General features: G+C 36.5%; 1 protein-coding gene across 1 annotated transcript; it reads left to right on the top strand.

Annotated features, from left to right (window-relative positions):
* The first annotated feature begins 7,953 nt into the window (after positions 1–7,953).
* Ccer1 (coiled-coil glutamate rich protein 1) lies at positions 7,954–9,189 on the top strand. Its single transcript, XM_076853201.1, has one exon. The coding sequence runs from the start codon at positions 7,954–7,956 to the stop codon at positions 9,187–9,189; it is 1,236 nt and encodes a 411-aa protein (XP_076709316.1).
* Positions 9,190–23,305: the final 14,116 nt, after the last annotated feature.

Raw genomic sequence — 23,305 nt, 5'->3', positions numbered from 1 at the left:
ATTATCTGACTTCTCTTGATTCAAGTTCCATATGACTTGCATAAGTTCTCTACTTGGGAATTCATCACACTGAAATGCAAGTGTCCTTCGCTGAGCTCTTACTTGGAGATATGGAATCAACCCACATCCAAAATCATTTAAAAGGCTGGAAGAATTTGTTCCTGTGGTTGCAGGACTGAGGTTCCTAATTCCTGGCCATCAGCCAAAGGCACTTCCCATCTTCTAGAGGACACACCCATCCCTCATTGCAAGGTACCTTCCATCTTCAAAATCTAATAATAGCACTTTGAATCTTACTTAGCTTTCTAATCTCTCTGATTTGATCTTCTATTCAAAGACAAAATCTTTCTTTAAAGTTCTCATTTGTTAGGGTCACACCCACCTGGTTAACCTTCATACTTAAGGTCAACTGCTTTGGGACTTTATATCTGCAAAAAAAATTTTAAGAATACTTTGATGAATGTTTGAAGATCAAAGGTCAGGAATCCTAAATAGCCATCTTTAAAATTTTGCTTATCATATCTCTAAGTCCTAGTAGTAGTAGTAAGCAAATGGTAACTCCCCATGGGTGATGACTTCTTTTTCTATCCTTAAATCTTCCTAGGAATGCACAGAAAATATCAGTGGTAGCAATGTCAATAATAAGGAACATTGGTAACATTTAATGAATCAAGTTTATGTCTCTGAAGAGGGAATAGTTATTCTTGGTCATGTCTCCATGTGGACAACAAAATAGACAATATCACAGACTTCTAGCTGGGTTGTGCCAGTGAGGGAGCCACATGGGTGATTAGATTTTGACTAATTTGCTAATGTTTAAGAAAAAGCATTACAATGATCCTTAGAAAAACAGTTACTTTAAACATATACATACACATAATTCTAACCAGAACTGTCTTACATGTTATTTTTGCTTGCATATGTGGGAAATGCTGAGGAAAGTAATACAGAAGAAAGAAAAATCATCTGCTAGATTTAATTCATGCATTTTCATGAGTTAAATGATTAACACTGCTAGTGGTTAATAGTTCACAAGATGTCCACAGAGCTGTTATGACAACTTTGTATGATGTTGTATAAAATACTAAGAGCTACAGCACATCATTACTATAAAATAGAAGATGGTAAAATACAAGAGACCATAAAAGTGATACATATTTCAGTGAATAGTGACAGAAAATCACTTTTAGATCTAGAGTTTAACTCTGAAGGATACTAAATGTTGTTTTAAAGTTAGTGCCTCTTGACCCACATTGTTATAATAGCAATCAATTATCAGATTAAACTACATGCCAGGCATTCTGCTTAAGTGTTCATCCTAAGGGTTGGGGAAAATCAAACCACAGATCAAATAAGAGTTTAAATAATGTGTCCTGGGTCATGGTGTTGATACCGCTGTTGACCAGTGATGAGTCCTTGCTTCCCCCATGTTGAAGAATAACACCAAAGAAGCACGCCGAGGCAAGGTCAGAGTAGAAATTAGAAGTTTATTAAAGGACAGCAGAAAAGACTTCTCCTGGAGGAAGAAGGGGACCCAAGAGGTGGAATCCGTGGAAGGGCTGTTGTCTCCCCTTTTTATAGTTCTTTCAGTGATGGAATGTAGGTGGGAAGGCCCGAGGGGTGGGACACAGGTGGGCCAAATAAGTAGTCTGAGCAGGAAGGACTTCATTAACACTTCTTTGGGATGGGCTATCTTCAAATCTGCTGGGGCTGTCCATTAATATTTCTTTGGGATGGACTTTGGGCCTAGGGCTTTTCTTGGGACTTCATTAACATTCCATGAGTTGTCCTGCATTTCCCGGAATTCATTCAACATGGCCTCCATTTTAGATTTCACTCGGCATTAGACCCGATTTATCTAACTATACTGACTACCTAACTTTAAATCTGGCTTCAGTGTTACCCTTGTTTACCTGTGTCGAGTCCTTGCTTCCCCAATGTTGAAGTATAACACCAGAGAAGCACGCTGAGGCAAGTTTAGAGTGGAAAGTAGAAGCTTTATTAAGGACAGCAGAAAAGACTTCTCCCAGAGGAAGAAGGGGACCCAAGAAGTGGAATCCATGGAAAGGCGATGTTGCTCCTCTTTTATAGCTAAGAATTCTTTCAGCTTTCCCGCATTCCTGTCCTCTGTTCTGTTATCTTTCAGTGAAGGAATGTAGGTGGGAAGGCCCAAAGGGTGGAGCACAGGTGGGCCAAAGGAGTAATCTGGGCAGGAAGGACTTTTGGATTACCATCTGCGAGTTTTCTGGGAGCTGTTTCATTAACATTTCTTTGGGATGGGCTCTGGGCCTTGGGGATATTAACATTCCAAGAGTTGTTCTTCTTTTCCTGGACTCCATTCTCAACATGGCCTTCATTTTACTTTGATATTAGACCTGATTTACCTAACTACACTGACTACCTATATTTAAATCTGGCTTTTTCAATGGGAAGCTCCCTAAATTCTGTCCGACTCCATCCCATTGTTGTGCTTAAAAACTATAGTCTCACCTTTGTCCTGTTTTACAATATTAGAAAATGGTGTACAGATTGGATGGAGCTACAAATATCAGCATGGTCTTTCTTTATGAATGGTGACTTCCAAATTACCAAAAGCTTCCTTTGAAGTCACAATGGAAAAACCATTTCTGGGAGCCACAGTAGTTGTGTATACTGCTGACTTCCAGAAATTCAGCAGGAAGATGGATTAACATCTTCCAGGCTCAGAGGAAGCACCTAGAAGCGTGAGTTAGCTTATTCTTGAGGCACAGTAGTACAATAGCTCACAGTAATTTCAGGGGAACAATGGAAATGTTCAATATTTTTAAAGCAAAAAGAGAACATGGAAATAATTATATTATTGTTATATATAATAATTTAATTTGGATTTTACACTTTATAATAACAAACAATAAAATATATAATTATTTTATTATTTTTATAAAGGAAGAAGCCCATGGAAATCATAATGAGGCTTGGCCTGCAAAAACATTGCTGATGATATTAGATCTTCCCACAAATGCTACAGAATATGTTTCCATCCTCATAGCCTCATCAGTATGATATTATTACAAGATCAAGGGGATTTGTAGCAAAAAATAAAATACTGGTATAAAGAACATTCTTATGCAAACATGACAATGCTAGTTGACATTTACACAGGCATTGTGATTACACACTCACAAGGCTACTTTGCAGTTGCTGTTTACCAAGAACTGTAGAAGGGAGAAGTGCTTATTTAAAGCCTTGAAATGAAATGACTATATTTTAGCAATCTTTCTAACTAATCATATTTAAGTGGCGATTTCACATTGTTCCTTGACAGCTCTAACTTCACAACTGACTTCTAAGCAAACACAATGTATGTGTCTTAATAATACTATTTATTGCCCTAAATGGCTACATGTCAGTTTTCCTTTATACATTGCAGACGTTTTTTCCAAGGGGAGGAGGTGCATTCTACTGTTCCGGAATATTTTATACTTTAAAATTAAGCAAACTTGTCCAGGTTACAATTCCTATCTAATCATTACTGAGTACACGTGGTTTTGAGGTGTTATAACTAGTATAATTTTTGTCAGTTCTCTGAAAATCGTGAATTGCTGTAGGATTACTAATATCAGAAGGTGCCAGCAAATAATACCTACACACAGTAATATGGCGAGTTTAAAATTGACCTCTTCATTTTACTTTAAAGGTGTCAAAACACACTCTTCGTAATTATCACAAAACTTTCTCTTTAAAATTTTCTTAAAATGATTTGATGTTTCATTAGTGGGAAATATCATAACTGTGTTCCCTGATAGACAAAACACTTCATAGTACTGCAAACTAGCTCCTCTACTTCCCAAATTAACAAGAGAAAGAAATGGAAAATTTTGAAATTCCTTAGCTCACCTTTGAAAAGCTAGAAAAGCTTACTATCTTGCACTTAGTCTCTGTGACCACAAGATGGGGCCAACCTTTTTAAAAACTCCTGTATTAGGTTGCAGTGGAAAAAGGTAAGCCTCTGACCATGCATAATATGCTCTAATCACTTATTTATATTTGTATCACATAGAGCAGCATTAGTTGCATAGATTAATCTAAAAATTATTTATCGAATTTCATTATCTAACAAAATATATCACTTATACCAAATTTCTTTCTGGAGAATTTCATTTATAGATTTAATCAGCTGAGGTTAGTTTCTTTGAAAGTCAAATTTAAAAGAACCCCCATCTTAAATCTAATAAGAATGCCAAATTTCACTTTGCCATAAGAATGATAATTACTATTGTCCATATAGAATATTTTAAAAATGGAATTTGTGATAAAATTTTTCAATGAGGAGTTCACTTGTCATAGTTTGCTTTGGGTATGGATGCTTACAGACTGAATTTTGACTGAGCTAATACTGCCACCAAGTGTTTGAATTCATTCAAGTCACATAAATGAAAAAAAAAAGAAGAAAGAAAGAAAGAAAGAAAGAAAGGAAGAAAGAAAGAAGCCATACCAAGATTATAATGTTTTTAACTTACATGAGCTTAATGCTCTCTTTGCACATCATAAAGCATAGTATAACCTATATCAACATACAGCATTTACTGGAATTTCACAATGCCAACATCATTAAAAGTTTCCAAATAAATTGGTGATTGGGGACTACAAAGGATATATTTTAGACATTTTACTGGATTTACTTTACATATACGGCAAACTGACTAGAAGGTCAATGATTTTCTGCTTTCCAGTGTTCATAGCTTTGTGTTTCCCAGCAATCACCCATCCCACCTCTTGTGCTGGCATCTCTGAGCCTTCCTTTGAACCAAAAGAATGGCAAAGATGATGAATGACATAAATGTCACATCCATGACTATGATAAACACGTACACAGTATCTATTTGTGCATCTCCATCTGACGAAGAAGAACTAGGGAGATACTCTTTCTGGGCTTGATGTAGTGTACATCTGTGTTAAAGAAGACTATGGAAAGGAACTATGGACAATATCAAGAAACTAACTTTGATCTCTTGTGGGTGGCCTCTGCATCCTAAAGGTGGCTTTCAGCCAACAGACAGCAAAAAGGAAGGACCCTCATCATAGATCCACAAGTAAATGAATTCTCCTTTAACATGAATGATCTTGGGAGTAGATTTTCCCAAACTGTGCCTCTGGAAGAGGACCCGAGATAACCAACACCTTGATTACAGCTTGTTTGAGATCCTGAGTAGAGGGCTTGGCTAAACTATTCTTGGTCCTCTGTGAAGGAAGAGACAAACAATGTATGTTGTTTTAAGCAACTAAGTTTATGGTAATTTTTAATACAGCAACAGAAAACTAACACAGAATATAATAACATAGTATATATGTTTCATTTTGATATTGAATTAGAATATTTCATTATATTATGTTATATTTAGTATGTTATATTTAACAGTATGTTATATTTAACATACTCTGGTGGTAAACTGTGGTATAGCAGAGCATTAAAAAAATCTGTATTATAATCCCAATCTTATAAAAATGTAAAAATTATAAATCACATCTAGCTGATTCACATAAGAAGAGTTGAGTATGACAATATTGATTTTAATAGGTAAAATGAATAAGAAAGATAAGCCAATATTGTATGTAGAAAAGTCAGCTGAGCAAAACATGATGCACTTAATCATCTGTAAAATCAATCAATCATGATTGTTTCAATATTTTGTAGTTGTCAATGGATCTTTTATTTATTTATTTATCTATTTATTTATCTATCTTTCTATTTATTTATTTATCTTTTTATTTATTTATTTATTTATATGCAGAGCTGAGGATTGAACCCAGGGCCTCACACATGCCAGGCAAGCTCTCTACCACTAAGCCACAACTCCAGGCCCCTAATCATCATTTTTAAAAAACGAAAAGAGAATAATGAGAATTTCATTACAGTAATATGGTCAATTTCTTAAAGGTCTCAATTAAAACCCCTATAGTATGACATATGTCCTTAGAAAAATAAGCCCAGACAACCACAATCCATTTTGAGGTAAGTAGAGTAGGTTAAACTGTCAAAGGTATGAGTCTGCATTTAGAAGGGGTCGCTGGAGGCTACCAATGTCAGCACTCTGTATTTTGAGTCAAGAAGTTTTATTTTCAGCAAACCAAAGAGCAAATGCAATTGAGTGAAGCCTGTGGAGTCCAGAGGTCCCAAGGTAACTCTGGACTCCTGATCCAAGAACCCCCATACTGTTCTCAGTTTCCAGCCAGCAGTGCATAAATAACCTTTGCAAGCTTTAGGACTTTCACAAATTTTGCTTCCCTGGGATTTAATGGATGGAAGTTCCAGTAATCAGTTTTCTATTCTTCACAATTTTATACACTACAGAAAAGTAATAAAGTGAAATAAATACCCTGGGTTGGTTTTCTCTAGGATCACACTTAGTGAGCCTTGATATTTCTACAAAGTGGGACAAGAAAAGAACACAGGGTGGTAGGGATGCCTATTGTTACATCATCCACAAAGATAAGTGTTCTTACATATACTGAAGTAGCCCTGAAGTAGTTAAGTATGGAATGATGATAACTAAATAATGAAGTATTTATGGGTATTATACGAAGTGCTTTAACGAAATACCTTATTTAATCCTTCACACAATCCTGTTAATATAACAGAACCAGACTAATGGTATGGGTAAAGAACCTGAGCCTTAGGAAGGTGAGCTGAAGTTGAATTACATCTAGCTAAATCAAAACTCATATGCTTAACGATAATACTTCTAAAGCTCCCATAGTATGCTATAAGATCAGTGAAGAGACAAACGGAAAGACATAATCAGAATATTCCTATTCTCAAGAACAAATCCATGACGTAACAATGTTTCTTTAGTCAACGTGTGCATATGGTATGTTACAATTCGCAAAATACTTCCCAATACGTTTTACATTTACTTTCACAAGAATCCTATTTAAGTTGGGTTGGTAGTATAACTATGTCATTAAGAACTACGAGTTAAAAAAAGGTTTAGTCTTAAATACTATCCCTGAAGTTCATTAGTCCCACAACCTGGGGTAAAATAACCCCTCAGTTCCCTAATCTTTGAAATGTGGTATCAATGTATCAGAAGACAAGAAGATTAAGTGCCATAAGCACACCTGCACTCAGTACACACACTCAATACATGTTTGTAATCTGTTCAAATATGATGAATCCCGACCCCAAAAAAGATGTAAAAATATTTGTCTACACCCGAGTTCTCCCACCCTTGCCCAGGTTCAGTTGAAAGTCCATCTTGCACATCCCTGATCCGCAAGATGATACAAAAGGATCAAACAAACTCCCTAAAGTGTTGCTTGGGTTGGGCAGCATAAAACCAGTCCTAGCCTCCCTCCCCACACCCCTCAAAAACTGCGTCACAAGCCCCTTGCGAATGTTCAAGGCACACCTAGTTCAGGCCGGAACCCCGCCTCCACACGCAGGGATGGCCCTCTCGATCCCGATTGGCTGTCGTCCTGGGCAACGGAGGACGCGGTGGGCACGTGAGGGCCCCCCAGCCGGTATTTAAAGGCTGGGGCTGGCTGTGGCCTCTCAGTCCGGCCAGGACCGCGACGGTGAAGCACCTGGGTTGAGAGGGAGTGGCAAGGTAACGCGCAACCACTAGCTCCCCCGTCCCCAGCCCAGGCCTCTGCTGAGGCGGGTGTGTGTTGGGACCCGGGAGCAGCTCTCAAGCGTGTCGCCAACCAACACCTTCCTCCCCCACCATCCTTACCCAGCCCCAGTCCCACTCAACCCACCTGGGCAAGACAACCCAGGTGCGAAGGACAAGAGATAACTACGAGCAAGCGGTGAAAAGGGGGGGCCTCCTGGAAAGAGACGAAGGCAGAATCCCAGCCACAGGCATGTGGTCATCCTCAGACACAAGCTGAGGAGGTTCTTCAAACCATCGGATCTGGCCAAACTTGACAGCTTCTAGGACGCTACTATTTAGACCTTTGGGGGCTCCCTGAACCATGACCCAGACCCTCTACAACAAGGAGGACCCTCTTAACCTGGGCGGCGGCTGGTCATCCTCTGCCCCCTTACACACCTGGTCATCCTGCCATGGAAGGCGCCGAGGCGCTCCGATTTACAAGCGGCGGTACCGCTATGGCCCCAAGGCCGAGTATGAGCCTCCCAGGAAAAAGCCCAAGCAGCACTACGGTCCAGGTCCGTGGTTCCAACCTCCCCGACGGCCCTGTTGGTCCGTGTACTCCAACTGGGGGCGTTACGGAGGGCCCTGGTGCCCACCTCCCGCAGGATTCCGGAAGCCCCCCTACCAGATGCACATGATCCGGGTGTATGGTCTGCACCCACTCTGCCCTTGCTGCTGCTCTTGCTGGCGTGGGCCCTGGAATCCAGGCTGGGCAAGGCCTCCAGGCAGGAAGAAGCGCTGGGGCCGCAGAGGCCGCGGCCTACGCCGCCACCCTCGCCGCTCCTCCCCAAAGAGCCCGCCGGCCGATGCGAGCACTTTGCTGCGGCCAGTCAACCTGTATGGGTGGCGCGCGCCAGGCATGAGAGCGCCACGGAACACCACCCAGTTCATTATGAACCAGATCTACGAGGACATGCGGCAGCAAGAGAAGATGACGCGCCAGCAGGAGGCGCTACGAGTGCAGCAAGCCCAGGCTGAAGGCTTGGCGTCCCCGGCCGGCTCCACCGGAAATGACACGCCCCCTAGCGGCGGTGAGGAGGACGCGGAGCTGCAGGAAACTTTGTATAGCTTCATGCAGAATCCTTCTCTAGTCTTCAGTCCTGCCCCAGAGGAGGAAAAGCAGTCTCCCAACGCGCAGCTGGTGGAGGAAGAGGAAGAGGAGAAAATTGAGGATGAGGAGAAAGTTGAGAAAATTGAGGATGAGGAGGAGTGTGACGAGGAGCTGTGTGATGGAAAGGAGGAGGGTAGTGAAGAGGAGGAGGAAGAGGAAGAGGAGGCAGAGAATGGCGAGACAGAAGAAGAGGTGGATGAGGAGGAGGTGGATGAGGCTGAACAAGGAGAGGAGGATGAAGAGGAGGGAATGGAGGAGGAGGGCCTGGAGGAAGAAGAGCAGAGAGAGGATGAAAATCACTTGCCTCTGGAAATGCCTTTGTCAATCCTAGTAGGGGAAGAAGAGAGAAAGAATTTTATAGACTATACTTATTTAAGCACAGAACAGATTATTCCCAAAGTGCCACAGGAAGCTCTCTTCACGGTACAAGACATTAACCACTAGACATCTGGAAGGGAATTGAGGAATGGGATGGAACTGAATTTTGAGGCTAAGATCGATTAGCAACTTATTAAAAACTAATTTAAAAGTGAGTTCCATTAATAAACATATCTATGTAAAACCCCTTCTTTGGCCACTATAAAATGCTTAAACATTGGTGTGTTGGTGTATGACTATGGGTGGGGGTGGGGAGCTTTCAAATATTTTATTGCAAGTGATTAAAGGCCAAATATTTTATTGCTACAGTTTGAATAGTTTCATTTGCTCTTTTCTCCTCTAGACAATTGAGTGTTTTTATTATGGCAATGCTGATATGATTCATGCAATTTAATGACCTTGGTATCAACAAATATTTCGACTGTTATATGGTTAAGCACATAAGATGGTTATTGAATGTCTACTTGTGCTCTTAAAGACATTTTAAAACCCATTTTTTCTACATTATTTTTCCTTGTAGATTTTCTACCTTCAGAGTTCACTTTTGAGGGTTGTATTTTGGTAACCCCATTTTTAGTCATTTGTGGCATTGCTCATTTATATTCCTTATTCCACAGTGCTATGGATCTTCCTCAGAAGAACATGAAGTTGCTTCTGTGGAACTGGTTATCTGCCATGGCCTCAACAATCCATAATCCATGCATGGAGAGGATTCCCCATGGTCAGAAGTCAACTTGCACATCTAGTTAAAATCCAAGGTAACTGCAAACAATGGAACATAGCTTTGGTTTTGAAACCTTGTTCCTGGATATATTCCTTGCCTAAGTCCAGAGGAATCATAAAACTAGGTTTTTTTTTTGCAGAATGGATTTATAAGAAAAGATTATCGACCTTTTGGGGGTGGAATACCTTATTTTGTTTACCAGTTAAAAAAAATGATGTGTAAAATGAGACGTGTACGAGCTAGATTCTGATATCTAACAATTACTTGTGAAGAATATATCATAAAGATATCTTTTGCCCAAACACTTGTAGGAAGTAACACATTTCTTCCTAGACACTTAATAAAATGTTCTATCCATAGCATACTTCCAGAATATCCCTTGATGAAGAATTTGAACCTGCCTTCTCAAATACCATGAGGAACTATGCTGCTTAGTTGGAACCACATTTAATAATTGCTGGTTGAAGAGAAGACTACATTGATATTTACCAGATGTTGATTTTCACTTTTTCAAGATAACAAATTAAGCTGTTGAATAAAAATAAAGTACAAATTCTCATTTATTTTATCAAAAATCTATGTAGCAGTGCTTCGGTATCCAACAGGACGAACAAAAGAAATGAAATTAAAATACTTTAGGAATTTTACAATTGCACTAAATATTCCAAATTAAAGCAGTCGATGACCAATTATATTTTTCCAGTGTTCAGTTTTTCAATGACCATCAAAGTGCCTTCCTATTACTGTTCTAATATATACAAGTAGAGGCAATCCAAGAATGATGCTACTGATAATACTGGTCAATAAATCCTAACAAATATTCAAAATACCAAAATAATCACTAGGTTAAATGTAAGTATGTTCTTATGAAGCCCTTTCATTTATGATTTTCTTAACAGTCACATATAGACAATTCAGTTTTTTCTGGCAAAAGATTCCACTTTAAAAAATGTAAAAATATAACAGCATTATTCATTATTCATTATAAGGGATATAAACATTAACAATGCTCAGGAGTTTACACTTTTTACCATTGACCATGATTGAACATACATGGAACTGCTAGGGACCAAGTACTATGAATAGTGATAAGGAGAAAACAAAATTCAACAAAATTCCTCCTTAGGTTTTAATAGACATTAAAATAAGACAGATTGGCCGTTGCAATAATTCTGAAGCAAACCACTATGAAAGCATAAATCACAGGGAATCCAACAGTGCATCTGGGATGTCTATTTTGTGGGAAGAGGGAGCACTGAATCTAAAGGCCAAGAGCTGGGGGAAGAGTGGGGGGCATTGACGAATTGAGGACAGAAAGACTAGAGTCTCTGGAAGGAGCAGCCAATGAAAAGTAAGAGGTAGGCAGAAGCCATATCTTCTCATTCCTGTGCTACTCATGCCTTCTGAAATAGACTCGCAAAAATTAAAGAAGTCATTGATGATTCATCACCTTTTTTTTAGTAGATAAATATTGTTATCGTCCATGAAATGATTAAATCATGTTGAAGGGTTAAGAGTGTTTTAATCAATTTTGCATCTTTGTGACCAAAATACCTGACAAGAACAACTTGGAGGAGGAAAAGTTTATTTTGGTTCACGAGTTCCGAAGTCTCATTTCATGGTTTTTAGTTGTAAGGCAGAAGCATCATGGCAGAAGGACACCACAGAAGAAAGCTGCTTGGCTCCTGATAGCTGGGAAGCAGAGAATCTCCAAGGCCACACCTTCAGTGACCTACCTCCTCAGCCAAGACTCGCTTGCCTGTAGCTTTTAAAATCTCCCAGTTAATCCATTTAATTTACTAATCCATCAAATGGACTGACCTAGTTATGAGGTCAGAGCACTCACAACTGAGTTAATTTCACCTCTGAATATTGCTGTATTGCATAGTACACGAGCTTTGGGAGCACCTTCCATATCCAAATCAGAACATAGGAACTGGCATTTCAGTATCCCCATCATTACCCTTCTCAGTTACTTTCTCTCCTACTATCTTTAATGAAGGGATCCTAGGGTTTGATGCTTAGCATGATTGGAGCACCTAGTTCTTAGCTCCTAGTGAGAACTCTGCAAAGCTTATTTGGTACAAGTTGATAATTCAGTAGACACTGAAATACTAGTATGGGTTCAGAATAAACCCAGTCTTTAGTTTTAGAGGTAAGTATCCTCTTGAAGAAGAAACAGTTTTCCAAAAGAATCATTATTCTTATTCTTAAAGTCATTCAAAAGTCGATGGGAGTGGATACAGTGAAACAGAGGTACCACTTAGGTATTTCAAAAAATAAGGTTTAGAAGGCCTAAAATAGATAAGCATTTTTTTGCTACTTATCTGAGGGTTTTTGTTTCCTTGTGACTGACAGCATTTTTTTTTTTAATTTACCTTCTTTACTTTGTCTCCACAGTAACTTGGATTTTTTTCTGTGAAAATATTAACCCTCTAAAGATGGTAAATATAGTTGACATTTAGAGATCAATTTTGAGCTCTGAATATGATTTCATAAAATTTTATAACATCTGTAAATAAAGAAGACAGTATTTCTATCTTATTTAGTGCCATTAAAATAAACACAAGAGGTAAAATAACCAATCTCTTGCCAGCTATACTAACTCTACAAATCTGGGAAATAGGTGATATAAACTTCACCTCAAAGGTAATTTTGATTCAGACTAAGTAAGATGAAGGAAACAGTTTCCTTAAATGTTTTATGCTGTTTTAGTGGTATAAAAAATGGTGCATTCCGCGATGTTGTTGGGTATCACACAGATTTGTATTAATGTAAAACAATTTTAATGCTTCTGAATCCCTTAGGCCTTGATTTTCAGTGTATTATCAAAATCAAAGTGTGGCTGTGTGTTAGCTACTTTGGTAATAGCATTTTTTTTTTCCTGTATTTCCTTAGTTTTAGATAGTTGACAGAACAAAGTTCAATATCAAGGTCGGTTGATGGAAGAGGAGGATTTGATCATGTGATAGGAAGACCAGGATGTGTACTGCACTGCTGACCAAGGGTCCTGTGGCAGTAGCCAATTGCCTTAAGTCTGTTTCCTCTCACGTAACAAATAACACTTCACTATCACTTGGGTCTATGTCAAGACCAGATATCCAATATTAATGAAGAACTGTACTACTGTCTATAAATCAGTGTTAATCATTATATTCTGAATTGCATTTTATAATAAATTATCCCAATTAAATTTTGAGAACAAGATCAATTTAGATTCAATAGCACTGCCTAGGAAATCTCATCTCATTGCAATTCTATTGGACTGAGATATTCAGATATTTTTGTGAAAACCCCGAACTAAGCATGAACCCTGAACCCTGAAATTTAGTTTTATTTCTGGTAAAATTGTACAAATGCAGTCAGGGTCCTACTCCTTTGATGCTTAAAGGTGAGGTCCACAAACCAGCAGAATTTGTACCACCTGAGAAATTGTTAGAAATACTGAAGTTTAGGTTCACCAGACCTATTGCATTAGGATATGCTTTGTAACTGTCTCTAAGAGATAGGCATGCCACTGAAGATCTAAAAAACATGGTTTACAGTTAAACCTCATGAGAATTTAATGATTAAGATGGTAATTTGTGCATTCAAGATTCTGATATTTACAACCTGTGTGACCTCAAGGATATGTTACCTCAAGGGTATTACCCCAATTCTTTTCTTTGCATCTATATATAGTATCTACAACATGAGAATAAATGAGATTATAAAAACTAAATGAGCAGATATTTAACTGTTGAATGTCATTCTTCTGAGTCCTTGGTAAGAGTGACATTCAACAGTTATTAGTTAAAAGTATTCAGTAAATGCACAAATGTACATTGATATGTGGTGCCTAAATGTTATTTGTTAGTGACTATAAATGACTACATAGCAACTATAAATGAGAAATCTCTCAAAATAATTAACACCATTACTTATGAACTCTACTGTTTTCCCTGGGATAACTGGAATCAAATACATCACTTTCAGCTACATCAGACTATGAGAAACAATTAAATTTCTAGAGCTGGAAATTCTTTTCCCACATAATATTTTATGTCTTTTATCACACCCCATCATTCTTGCCTTGAGGTCAATTAAGTGTCCTTTATTCTTATAGCTGACAGCTTAACATTAATGTCCTAATGGCTAGTGCTAAGAGTTACAAGAGTTATAATTTTCCCCCAATAAGCAGTGAATAATAGAATTTAGTTTTTCAAAATTGAAATGCATGAATATATCTGTAATACTTAAAGAAATCATGTATTAGAGGTTAATATATGCAAGTCCTAAGAAGACAATCATTGATTAATATTATGTGTATCAATATACATAGTTCCTAAGTGGAATAAATTGGTTTAATTGTGGTACTTGTCATATATTAAAAAAAGTAAAATCAGAATTTTATGTTAGGGAAGTAATCATAAGAATTTATAGGCAATTTATAAATGTATAATTGGATATTATTAATTTTACAAATTAATTAAAATTTATACTTCATGCTACAATTAAAGTAAGATAATTATAAACATATACATATAAAGGAAAAATGATGTTAAATACCTACCATAAGTCATCTATAGAACACTTTAAACTTTCAGAATACAGACCTTGGATTTCAAAAAAATCTCTGAGCATATACAACAAGCTTTTTGCCATACATTAACATTTTTGAAATGTATAACCACTCTTAGAACTAACTCCTTATATACCTTTTACAAATGAAGCGTGTGGAATTTGAAGAAAACTGTTTCATGACCCAAGTTCTCTATTTTTATGTCAAGGTTATAGGTTCACCATGTCATTTTAACATATCTTCCTGTGGTCTTACATAAAACAGCTTATCCAGAAAAAAACTTCATTTATATTTGACCGGAATTCCAAGTAGGATAGAACAAGACTGTGATCCCTTCAATGTGAAATTTATAAAAGGCACTGAAAAAAGAGATACTGAAGTCCCTGAGTCATAATTCATATGCTCATATGTAAGGTTACCTCACTCTTGCCAGGCTGCTTATTTGGGATCAAATGTCTTAAAACGGGAATAGTTTTTAATGGGTAAAGAGGAGCTAAAAGTAATTTATTTGCAGCAAGCAAGACCCAGAAGTACAGCTTAGGATGTATTACTCTCTTTTTTCATGGTTCCATTGTAATATGTAATTGTTCTATTACTGGGGACAGGGAAGGAGTATTGGAGACCATTGCGTTCCTGAAACAAACTACATTCAAATATTTTTTTAGAAATGCTGCACATGAAGAATACTTGCACTGACAAATACCTTCCATATAATAATTACAGAATTTAACTTTCAGTGGCCAACCATTTTAGAAAATCTACTTAATAATTACAGAATTTAACTTTCAGTGGCCAACCATTTTTAGAAAATCTACTTAATAATTACAGAATTTAACTTTCAGTGGCCAACCATTTTAGAAAATCTTACTACTTACATCTATGTATAAATACAGGTACACAGTAGAGTTCCTCCAAAAAAAAAAAAACCCTATGGTCACAAGGATGCCCCACAGGAGGAAATGAGAGTTGCCCTCCTTGAGTAATGGGCTGATAACAGCCCATTATTCTTACCTAGAACCTATGTTCTAGGTAAAAATAGTTAGAATTTGGACCCCTAGAGCTTTTAAAGAATTTTCTAGGGCCATCTCTCCACTTGTATAGTGAATCTACATTAGTATGAGAACTGAAGTCCAACTTGAAGATCATGAAAGTATTTCTAACTCTGAATTCCAATTACTGTAGAATATTAAAATACAAATAACTTTAAATCAAAGACTTGAAAACTTTGTATTGAAGCATTATCAGTTGAATCTTTCCTTCATTTTATGGAAACAATATGTTAACATTTCATATGTGAAGATCCCATGTAGAAATATTTTTTACATGCTGAAAATACATGGTCCTATTTCCAGCCATGAGAATTCCAATTTTAAAATTTATCAAAAATGGGCCCTTGACTACCAATTAATTCTAGTTTTTCTTTATGGGAAAATAAAGGTATTATATTTCAAACACAGGTCAGAGAAGCTATGGAACTCCCTTTTGCTAAAGCACTTTTATTTATACCATTACTTCTCTTACTTGGTTTTGTACATACAATCATGCTAGGCTACTTCATTCTAAATCCTTTTTTCTTATAATTGCTTTTTAGATTATTCTAAATTTATGTCTCCAGTCGCAGACTATAAACTCACACTTCTCCTATTTTTGATTCTTTATTTCTATTCAGCTGTGTTAAACTATAAATTCTGTGCTATAGAAATTCAGTACTGTTATTTTAAAAACTGCAATACAATACCTAAGAGAGTTAGTACCAGATTGTACAAAACCATGTTCTTTTATTTTTGTATTTCTTTGAAATTATTTTTATGTTATTTAGAGGTGTATATTTTTCTTTAAAATTTTTGGTTGACATTAACTGGAATTTTTATCTATTATTTCTTATTAATATTGGCATCTTACGATGTTTTCCAGTGACATTTGGATTTTTATTATTTACAATTCTGTTATTACACATTCATTAATGAAAATGTTTAGATTTTTAGCATGACACTTTTGGTTCTAGTAATTTAAGACTTTAAGCTGGTATTAACTTATTATTTCTTACAAAAACCCATTATAGATTATCTTTTCAAGTAACATTTGCCACTATAAATGGTACTAATTAAACCAGAATTTTATTCCTGCCATGCATAATTTGAGGTTTTTATTTTTTTCTGATTTTTTAATTCATTGTAGAAATTCCTTGATCTGGGACATTATAATATAGAATGAAAAGCTAAGCTAAAGATTGATTTTATATGTCCTCTCCTCCACCTCTGTGTTTTACAAAGTCAGTGTTCATCTTTTAAAAAATTAAAATAGAATATGCAATGTTTTTATTTTCTCTTTAAAGTTCTGCACTATATCCTGCACAAATATCTAAATATAAAACAAAGTAGCAAAACTACTACTAATTTCTCTTTTATCTTTGCCACTAGATGCCACCTAATGGCAAAGATAAAAATTTAAATGTGAAATCATGATGGCTGTGTCTGTGTTATATTTACAGTTATATTTACAGTTACATTTTGGGGGGAATAAGTATACATGTGAAAGTATTACATGTGAAAGTCTATTATGATGGTAGTGGCACAAAGAACTACAGTAAGATAATTACTTATTTATGTGAATGTGTTGGTATACAGCTCTCTGTTTAAAATACAGATTTCAATGACCCACAGGCCTGAGTCATAAATATAAACTATCAAAGCATATAAAGAGGGAAAAGATAGCCCCCTCCTCCCAAATCCTTGGATGTCTTTGGATTATACTATTAATTATATTTTATCTTAATGCACACCTACAATATTTTGAGTTCCTCTTGCCATGAATACCTCTATCCACATGGACAATATATTTATTTTGCTTTTACTAGTGACAGTACAGAAGAAAATTTGCAAATTTGTGACTTATGTTCTTAAATTTTAAATTCAAATTGCTAAACTAAATAATACTTAATACTTTAATCCTAAGAAACAAAAATGAGAGTGTGTATTCATTGGCCTCCATTTAAGAACAGGATATGTGATAGCTCTGGGACTTAAATATCATTTAATTTATTAATGCCTAAAGTCACTAATTAGAGCAACAATTTATTAGGGAAAGAAGCAAACCTGCTTTTTCGTGGGTCTGGGATCTACAGAATAATTAATATTTTGATTACTGCCCTATTTTCAGATCTTTCCAGCTGCTCACCCACTAAAAATGCAAAAAACACTGATAAAGATGGCTCCTCCTTAACCTGAGAGGCAATTTCTGCATTTACAATTTTCTTAGTAATGCTTTCATCATAACACCTCTAGAAAGAACAGTTACTCCTACTTTGTACTTACTTAACATTTCAATTTATTGATACTGTCATTATCCTTTTAAAATTATAGTTGTCTGTGATTCTTTTCTGCCTAGAAAAGTCTACAAAGAACAGTTCATCTATTTCCTGTATTGAGTCATGTACATAAGAAACTCTCCATAATTTCAATATTACAAAAAATGAGTAAAACAAAATCTATGATATAAATGGTGGTTGTTAGGTAGTTCTAACAGGATAGACAGCTCATCATAGAACTGAACACAGATGTCTTTAATATAACAAGCAGCTCTTGCCTCCACAGTCTTGGTCATTTCGGGGCCACAGACTCACCTTGAGTACAAACAATCTCACATAAATCTTCCTCCTTTCAAAGTACATCTTTAGCATTATTATCTTCTACAATTTAAAGAAACTCGTTTAGAAATTTGAAACAAGCACACTTTTGTTGAACTATTACCCCATTCCAGGTTCTATACTAAGCACATGTTCTTAGGTAAGCCGTGAAAAAATGGAGACCTAGAGCTCTCCAGTAACTTGCTCAAGGTCCAGAACAAACAGATGTTGGGTTGGAAACCACACAGTATGTTTCTTTGTAATATGAACGGAGAGAGTAGGATGAAATCTTTAATTTGTTCAGATTATTCAAGGACATAATTCTGAGTCTATAATCAAAGCCAAGCTTTCATAGTCATCCTGCAAATTGAAATAGTGTCCTGAGAAAAGTGCTGAGCCTCAGTAATTGATGTCCAAAAGTTTTGTGATAAATTATTTATAGATGAGATACTTTAAACAGAGAAAAGAGGCAGAGTGCAAAACTTCTAGAATATTCATATCATTAGAACAATTTTCTGGCCCCTTTCCCTTTCCTTCTAAGGTAAAAGTATAAAGGTGAGTCTGATTATAGAAATCTTCATTCTCTAAATTAGGAATCAGCTGTCACTAATGGAAGTGGACAGAGACAGAAAATTGCTGTATACTGATAGGAGAGGATCCTAAGGGCTGCCACATGGCAATCACAGAAAAAAATATGTAGTACAAAGAATAGAAGTCATAGCTACTATTCAGAGATTGGTAGGAAAATGATGATATAATGAAGAGTCAAAATGTAAAAGCTGAGAACGTTCTGACATAAAGCATCAAGAATTACAGAGTAGGAAAATATAGATGACTTAAGAATTAACTAGTAATAACTTTAAGTAAAATATATCTCCAATATCCCCAAGGTTACCTTCATTCCCAGCAATAAGTACTGGTAAAAGACAGTTTAAATTTGGTCAGGTCTTTTTTTTTTTTTTTTTTTTTTAATAGTTTAGTTATTTATTTTGGTGCCAGGGATTGAACCTGGGGACTCTAAACCACTGAGCCACATCCCCAGTCCTTTTTGTTTGTTTGCTTGTTTCTGATACCGGGTCTTGCTGAGTTGCTCTGGGCCTCGTTAAACTGGGCCTCATTAAATTGCTGAGGCTGAATCTGAACTCTTGATCCTCCCACCTCTAGATCCACTGGGGATTGCAGTTGTATACCACTGGGCCCAGCTACAAATTTTGCAGATCTTATAAAGTCCTTCTTTCTTCTTCTCATGGCCAATGGCATGCCATTCTTTTAGTTCAAGATTTTGTTTATTTTGTCACTATTAGATTTAATACTTATCAAGAGAAATTAATGCCCAATGAATATATTAGCATGAATTTATTTATCTAGTTTAACAAAGTTGTTGACCTAGAGGTAAAGAGGGACTTTAAGAAACAGAATAAGATAAAATTTGATAGAGATCTGAGTGTGAGGTCACACTGCTGACAGGAGTTGGAGAAAGGAAGATGGCTGGTCCAGGCAATGGACAAGAGGGACATCCTCTCGGATTCTGGTAAAATCTTTGAGCCAATGTATTTCAGAATGCAGAGTTTTTCAGCATTTAGGGTGTTCATTATTAGCCATTTTTATCAAAAACTATAGAGCACTAAAGTTAAGACTTGTAGTACATCTTTATCCATCTTGAACACTAAAGATAATCAGTGCTTACTAAATTTGGCATGTTAAAGATGGACTGCAATGTAATTCAAATCGCTTTCCCAGACAGTGATGAAATGTCAAATTTACTTATTCAAGTACATAGATTCATTTCAATTCATCTAATCTTCTCTAGTCCATGGCCTAAAATTTTGCACACACACACACACACACACACACACACACAGAGAGAGAGAGAGAGAGAGAGAGAGAGAGAGAGATTAAACACAGGGGCTAGGGTATAGCTCAGAGGTGCAGCACTTGCCTAGCATGTGTGAGGTCCAGCCTGAGCACCCCCCCACGCACGCACACACACTGAGTAAACACAACCTATAGAATTCTTTTACAAATAATTCATGAAGTTTTTCCTCCTCATGTAGATTTAGATTTTTCCCTATTCCATAATTCTTGAAGCATAAAAATTTCACAATTCTGAGACATCTAATTAACCCCAAATTGTTATATTTGGAACAAATTATTTCATTTTTTTACTGACAAAATGTTAATTTAAACCCATGTAGAGATTTGTTGCTTTCTATAAAGTTCCTATATCTGTAACACAGCACGTAAAGATTACATAGATCATATTTCATGTGAAATATGCTTTCTGACAATGCAATGGTTCTCTAAGATATTTATCGAAACATCAGAAATGGAAGAAAGAAAAATAGCTTATTTTTAACTGAGTCAGCCAACTAAATTATCTTTCACTGTACCTCATTTTATTTGGAAACATAGTCAAGAAGTCTTAGAAACAAATAATAGAGTTTAAGAGGAAATAATTTTGTTAATTTCTAAGACTTCATTCAGATAGAAATTCTTCTACCTGTTATATTTTGGGAGATGTTAAATAAAAGCAGTGATTGTTTTTTAAGTCAAAAAGTTGATAAAATATAAGTTTTAGTCTCATGCCAAAATATATGTCTATTTTCTAAAAATATCTATTTCTAAAACATTTTCTAGCTGTGTAGGAAGAAAAGTAGAAGTCAATCCCTAATGCATAAACAAAGCTATATGAAGGTTTAATGTTAGGAATAAAATTGAACTATGTACAAATACACTTTCTAATTCCAGTAGGTAGTTTATCTTCCTCAGTAGCCCAACTCATTTGCTGAAAGTTGAACACGGTTTGTGTGTTTTTCTTCTTAAACAGGTCATTAGGTTTAATGCAGAAAGTGTGGAACATTGCAGATGCTGCATGGACACCTCTCAATTTCCCCTAGGTGGCGATCTTTTCAAAGAAGCCAGGCAGGGCACCTCTGCCTAAGAGAATTGAGCTCATAAGTAAACCCTATTCTAGCTACATTTTTTTAATCTCCCCAGCAGAGAAAACTTCAATTTTGAGACACAATATGATTTTAAGGTCTGTTCCCAAAGTTTTCAAAAACTGGAGAGATAGATGTTATCTACTTTAAATACTTAAATATATATTTGAGAAAAGGTATTTCAAAATCATTAGTTTGGGAATTTTGTTAATTATGGAAGTAGCTGTGAAACATTATACTCAAAAGTTAGTTTCTGGGTTAATTTTCCATAGCTCCTTTTGTAAAATCGTGAAAATGTTATTTAATGAAAATCTTCATTAGTCTATTTAGACCGACAATCACTTTTTTTCATGCTGAATCTAGCTGCTCTTTTGTAATATCTGTTACATGGGGACGTTTCATTAGAAAATGAGGAGAGGTGACTGGGGAGGGCTGAGCCCACATACTTCTCACACTTAACTATAATATATTGAAAGAAGGAGACAATAACAAAGAATATCAGACTACTTAGATGTAGATGAATGATACGGATTGAAAACTACCATAACAATTCAGAAAAATTAGACCTTTCTTCCTTTTCCATAGTCTCTTATTCCAACATGTAAGTCTCCTAAGATATTCACCCATACAAACCTGATATATATATATATATATAAACTTAGCCTTTCTCTGCTTTGGGACTTCACCTTTTGCTTTTTCTTTGTTTTTAAACTTTCCATTGCTCCACCCTAAGGTTTTAACCTGGCAAAGAGAAAGCATGATGGCAGCTTCTTTCCTAAGTGCACGTAGAGAGTATTTCGAGGCATCCTATAAATACTTGAAAAGGAAAAAAAAAATCAAATTAAAGTAAAAATATTAATGTAGCTATTTGCAAAGAAACTTCACATTAATTATGTACTTGGTATGCACCTTGAAGCTTTCGAAGACCCTAAGCACTCAGAAAGCAGGAATTACAATTATCCCCATTTTACATATAGACCTCAAAGACACTAAGGTCTTTCATCAGGGTTAAAAAATTCATCAATGGAAAGGAAGATTTAAAGACTTTTCTTTTTTTTTTCTTTGTGAATGATTTTTTTTTTTTTTTTATAACTTCAAAATGAGACCCACGGCGTGGTGGTGCCTGCCTACAATCTCAGGGGTTAGGGAGGTTTAGGGCAGGAGGATCAGGAGCTCAAAGTCAGCTTCAGCAAAAGCAATTTAGTGAGACTCTGTCTCTAAATAAAATACAAAATAGGGCTGTGGATGTGGCCCTGTGATAGAATATCCCTGAGTTTAATCCCTGTCACAAAAAAAAAAAAAAATGAGACCCAATACTTAGTGTCTCCAATGCCTTGCCTGGTCTCTACCTGCATACTCATACCAGGAGGTTTCTACTCAATTCAACATTAGGAGCCATTTCAAATTTGAAGTAAAGTTTCTCTAAATAGCTCCTTGGAAATGATTTATTGAGCCAACTTCTGACAACTGATCAATTTTCTATTTGGTACCCTGAGCAGAGGCCCTCAGCAATAAAGTTAATCACTGGAGTTCAGGGCATTCACTAAAACTTTGGCCAGATTTCCATTTGGATCTTTGACAGGCTAACCTCTTTGTCTCTCACAAATGTATCCTTGGCCACTTCTCAAAACGTGAAATTCCTCATCTCATTATCTCCCCTCCACACACATTTTCCCCTAACTTTTCACTGATGTCCTGGCTAATGGCTCACCCTCAGCCTCCTTCAATATTCCTCTGCTCAAACCTTTGGACATCTCCAGTCAGGACTAGCAATATAATCTATGGGTCCCAGGGCAAAAATGACAATGAAGATTTCTTTGTTCAAACAACAGAGCAGAAAGCTTTGTCCTTCCTTCTGTGATTTCTCTCTAAACAATTTATGATGTTTAATTTTTTAATTCCATGTTCCCTTGGGTATGGAGATATGCCTCAGGTAAATACAGGCCCTCGTGTCTACTTGCGTTTCACCCACAAATTCAACTGAGAGGCTTACATCCTGAGCCCATCCTTCCCCATGCACAAGACAGATCTTGTACAGGAGCTGAGAAGCAGGTAGCTGAGATTTTGTCCTGGGAAGGAGGCGAGGCAAGAGCACATGTGGGCCAAGGCTTGAGTGTTGGCACATCTCCAGCATGGCTTCAGATGTCATCACTTACAAAACAATTTATAAACAAAATTGTTTAGAATTTCAAGACAATGTTCATGGAGCATTAAGCCCCAAGTTGAGGGTCCCTTATGAAACTGAGGTCCTAGTGGAATACATTGAGAACTCAGTCCTGACTCTGGGCCAGCCCTCTTCTACGTGCTTCACCAGCCCTCACCAACATGCTGCA

This window comes from Callospermophilus lateralis, chromosome 4, assembly GCF_048772815.1.
Source record: "Callospermophilus lateralis isolate mCalLat2 chromosome 4, mCalLat2.hap1, whole genome shotgun sequence".
Classification (NCBI taxonomy): Eukaryota; Metazoa; Chordata; class Mammalia; order Rodentia; family Sciuridae; genus Callospermophilus; species Callospermophilus lateralis.
The sequence above is the reverse complement of the archived record's forward strand: the minus strand, read 5'-3'. Positions and strand labels throughout refer to the sequence as shown.

Excerpts from the sequence above, each read along its gene's own strand:
- Ccer1 (XM_076853201.1), top strand. The coding sequence starts at position 7,954 with ATGACCCAGACCCTCTACAACAAGGAGGACCCTCTTAACCTGGGCGGC.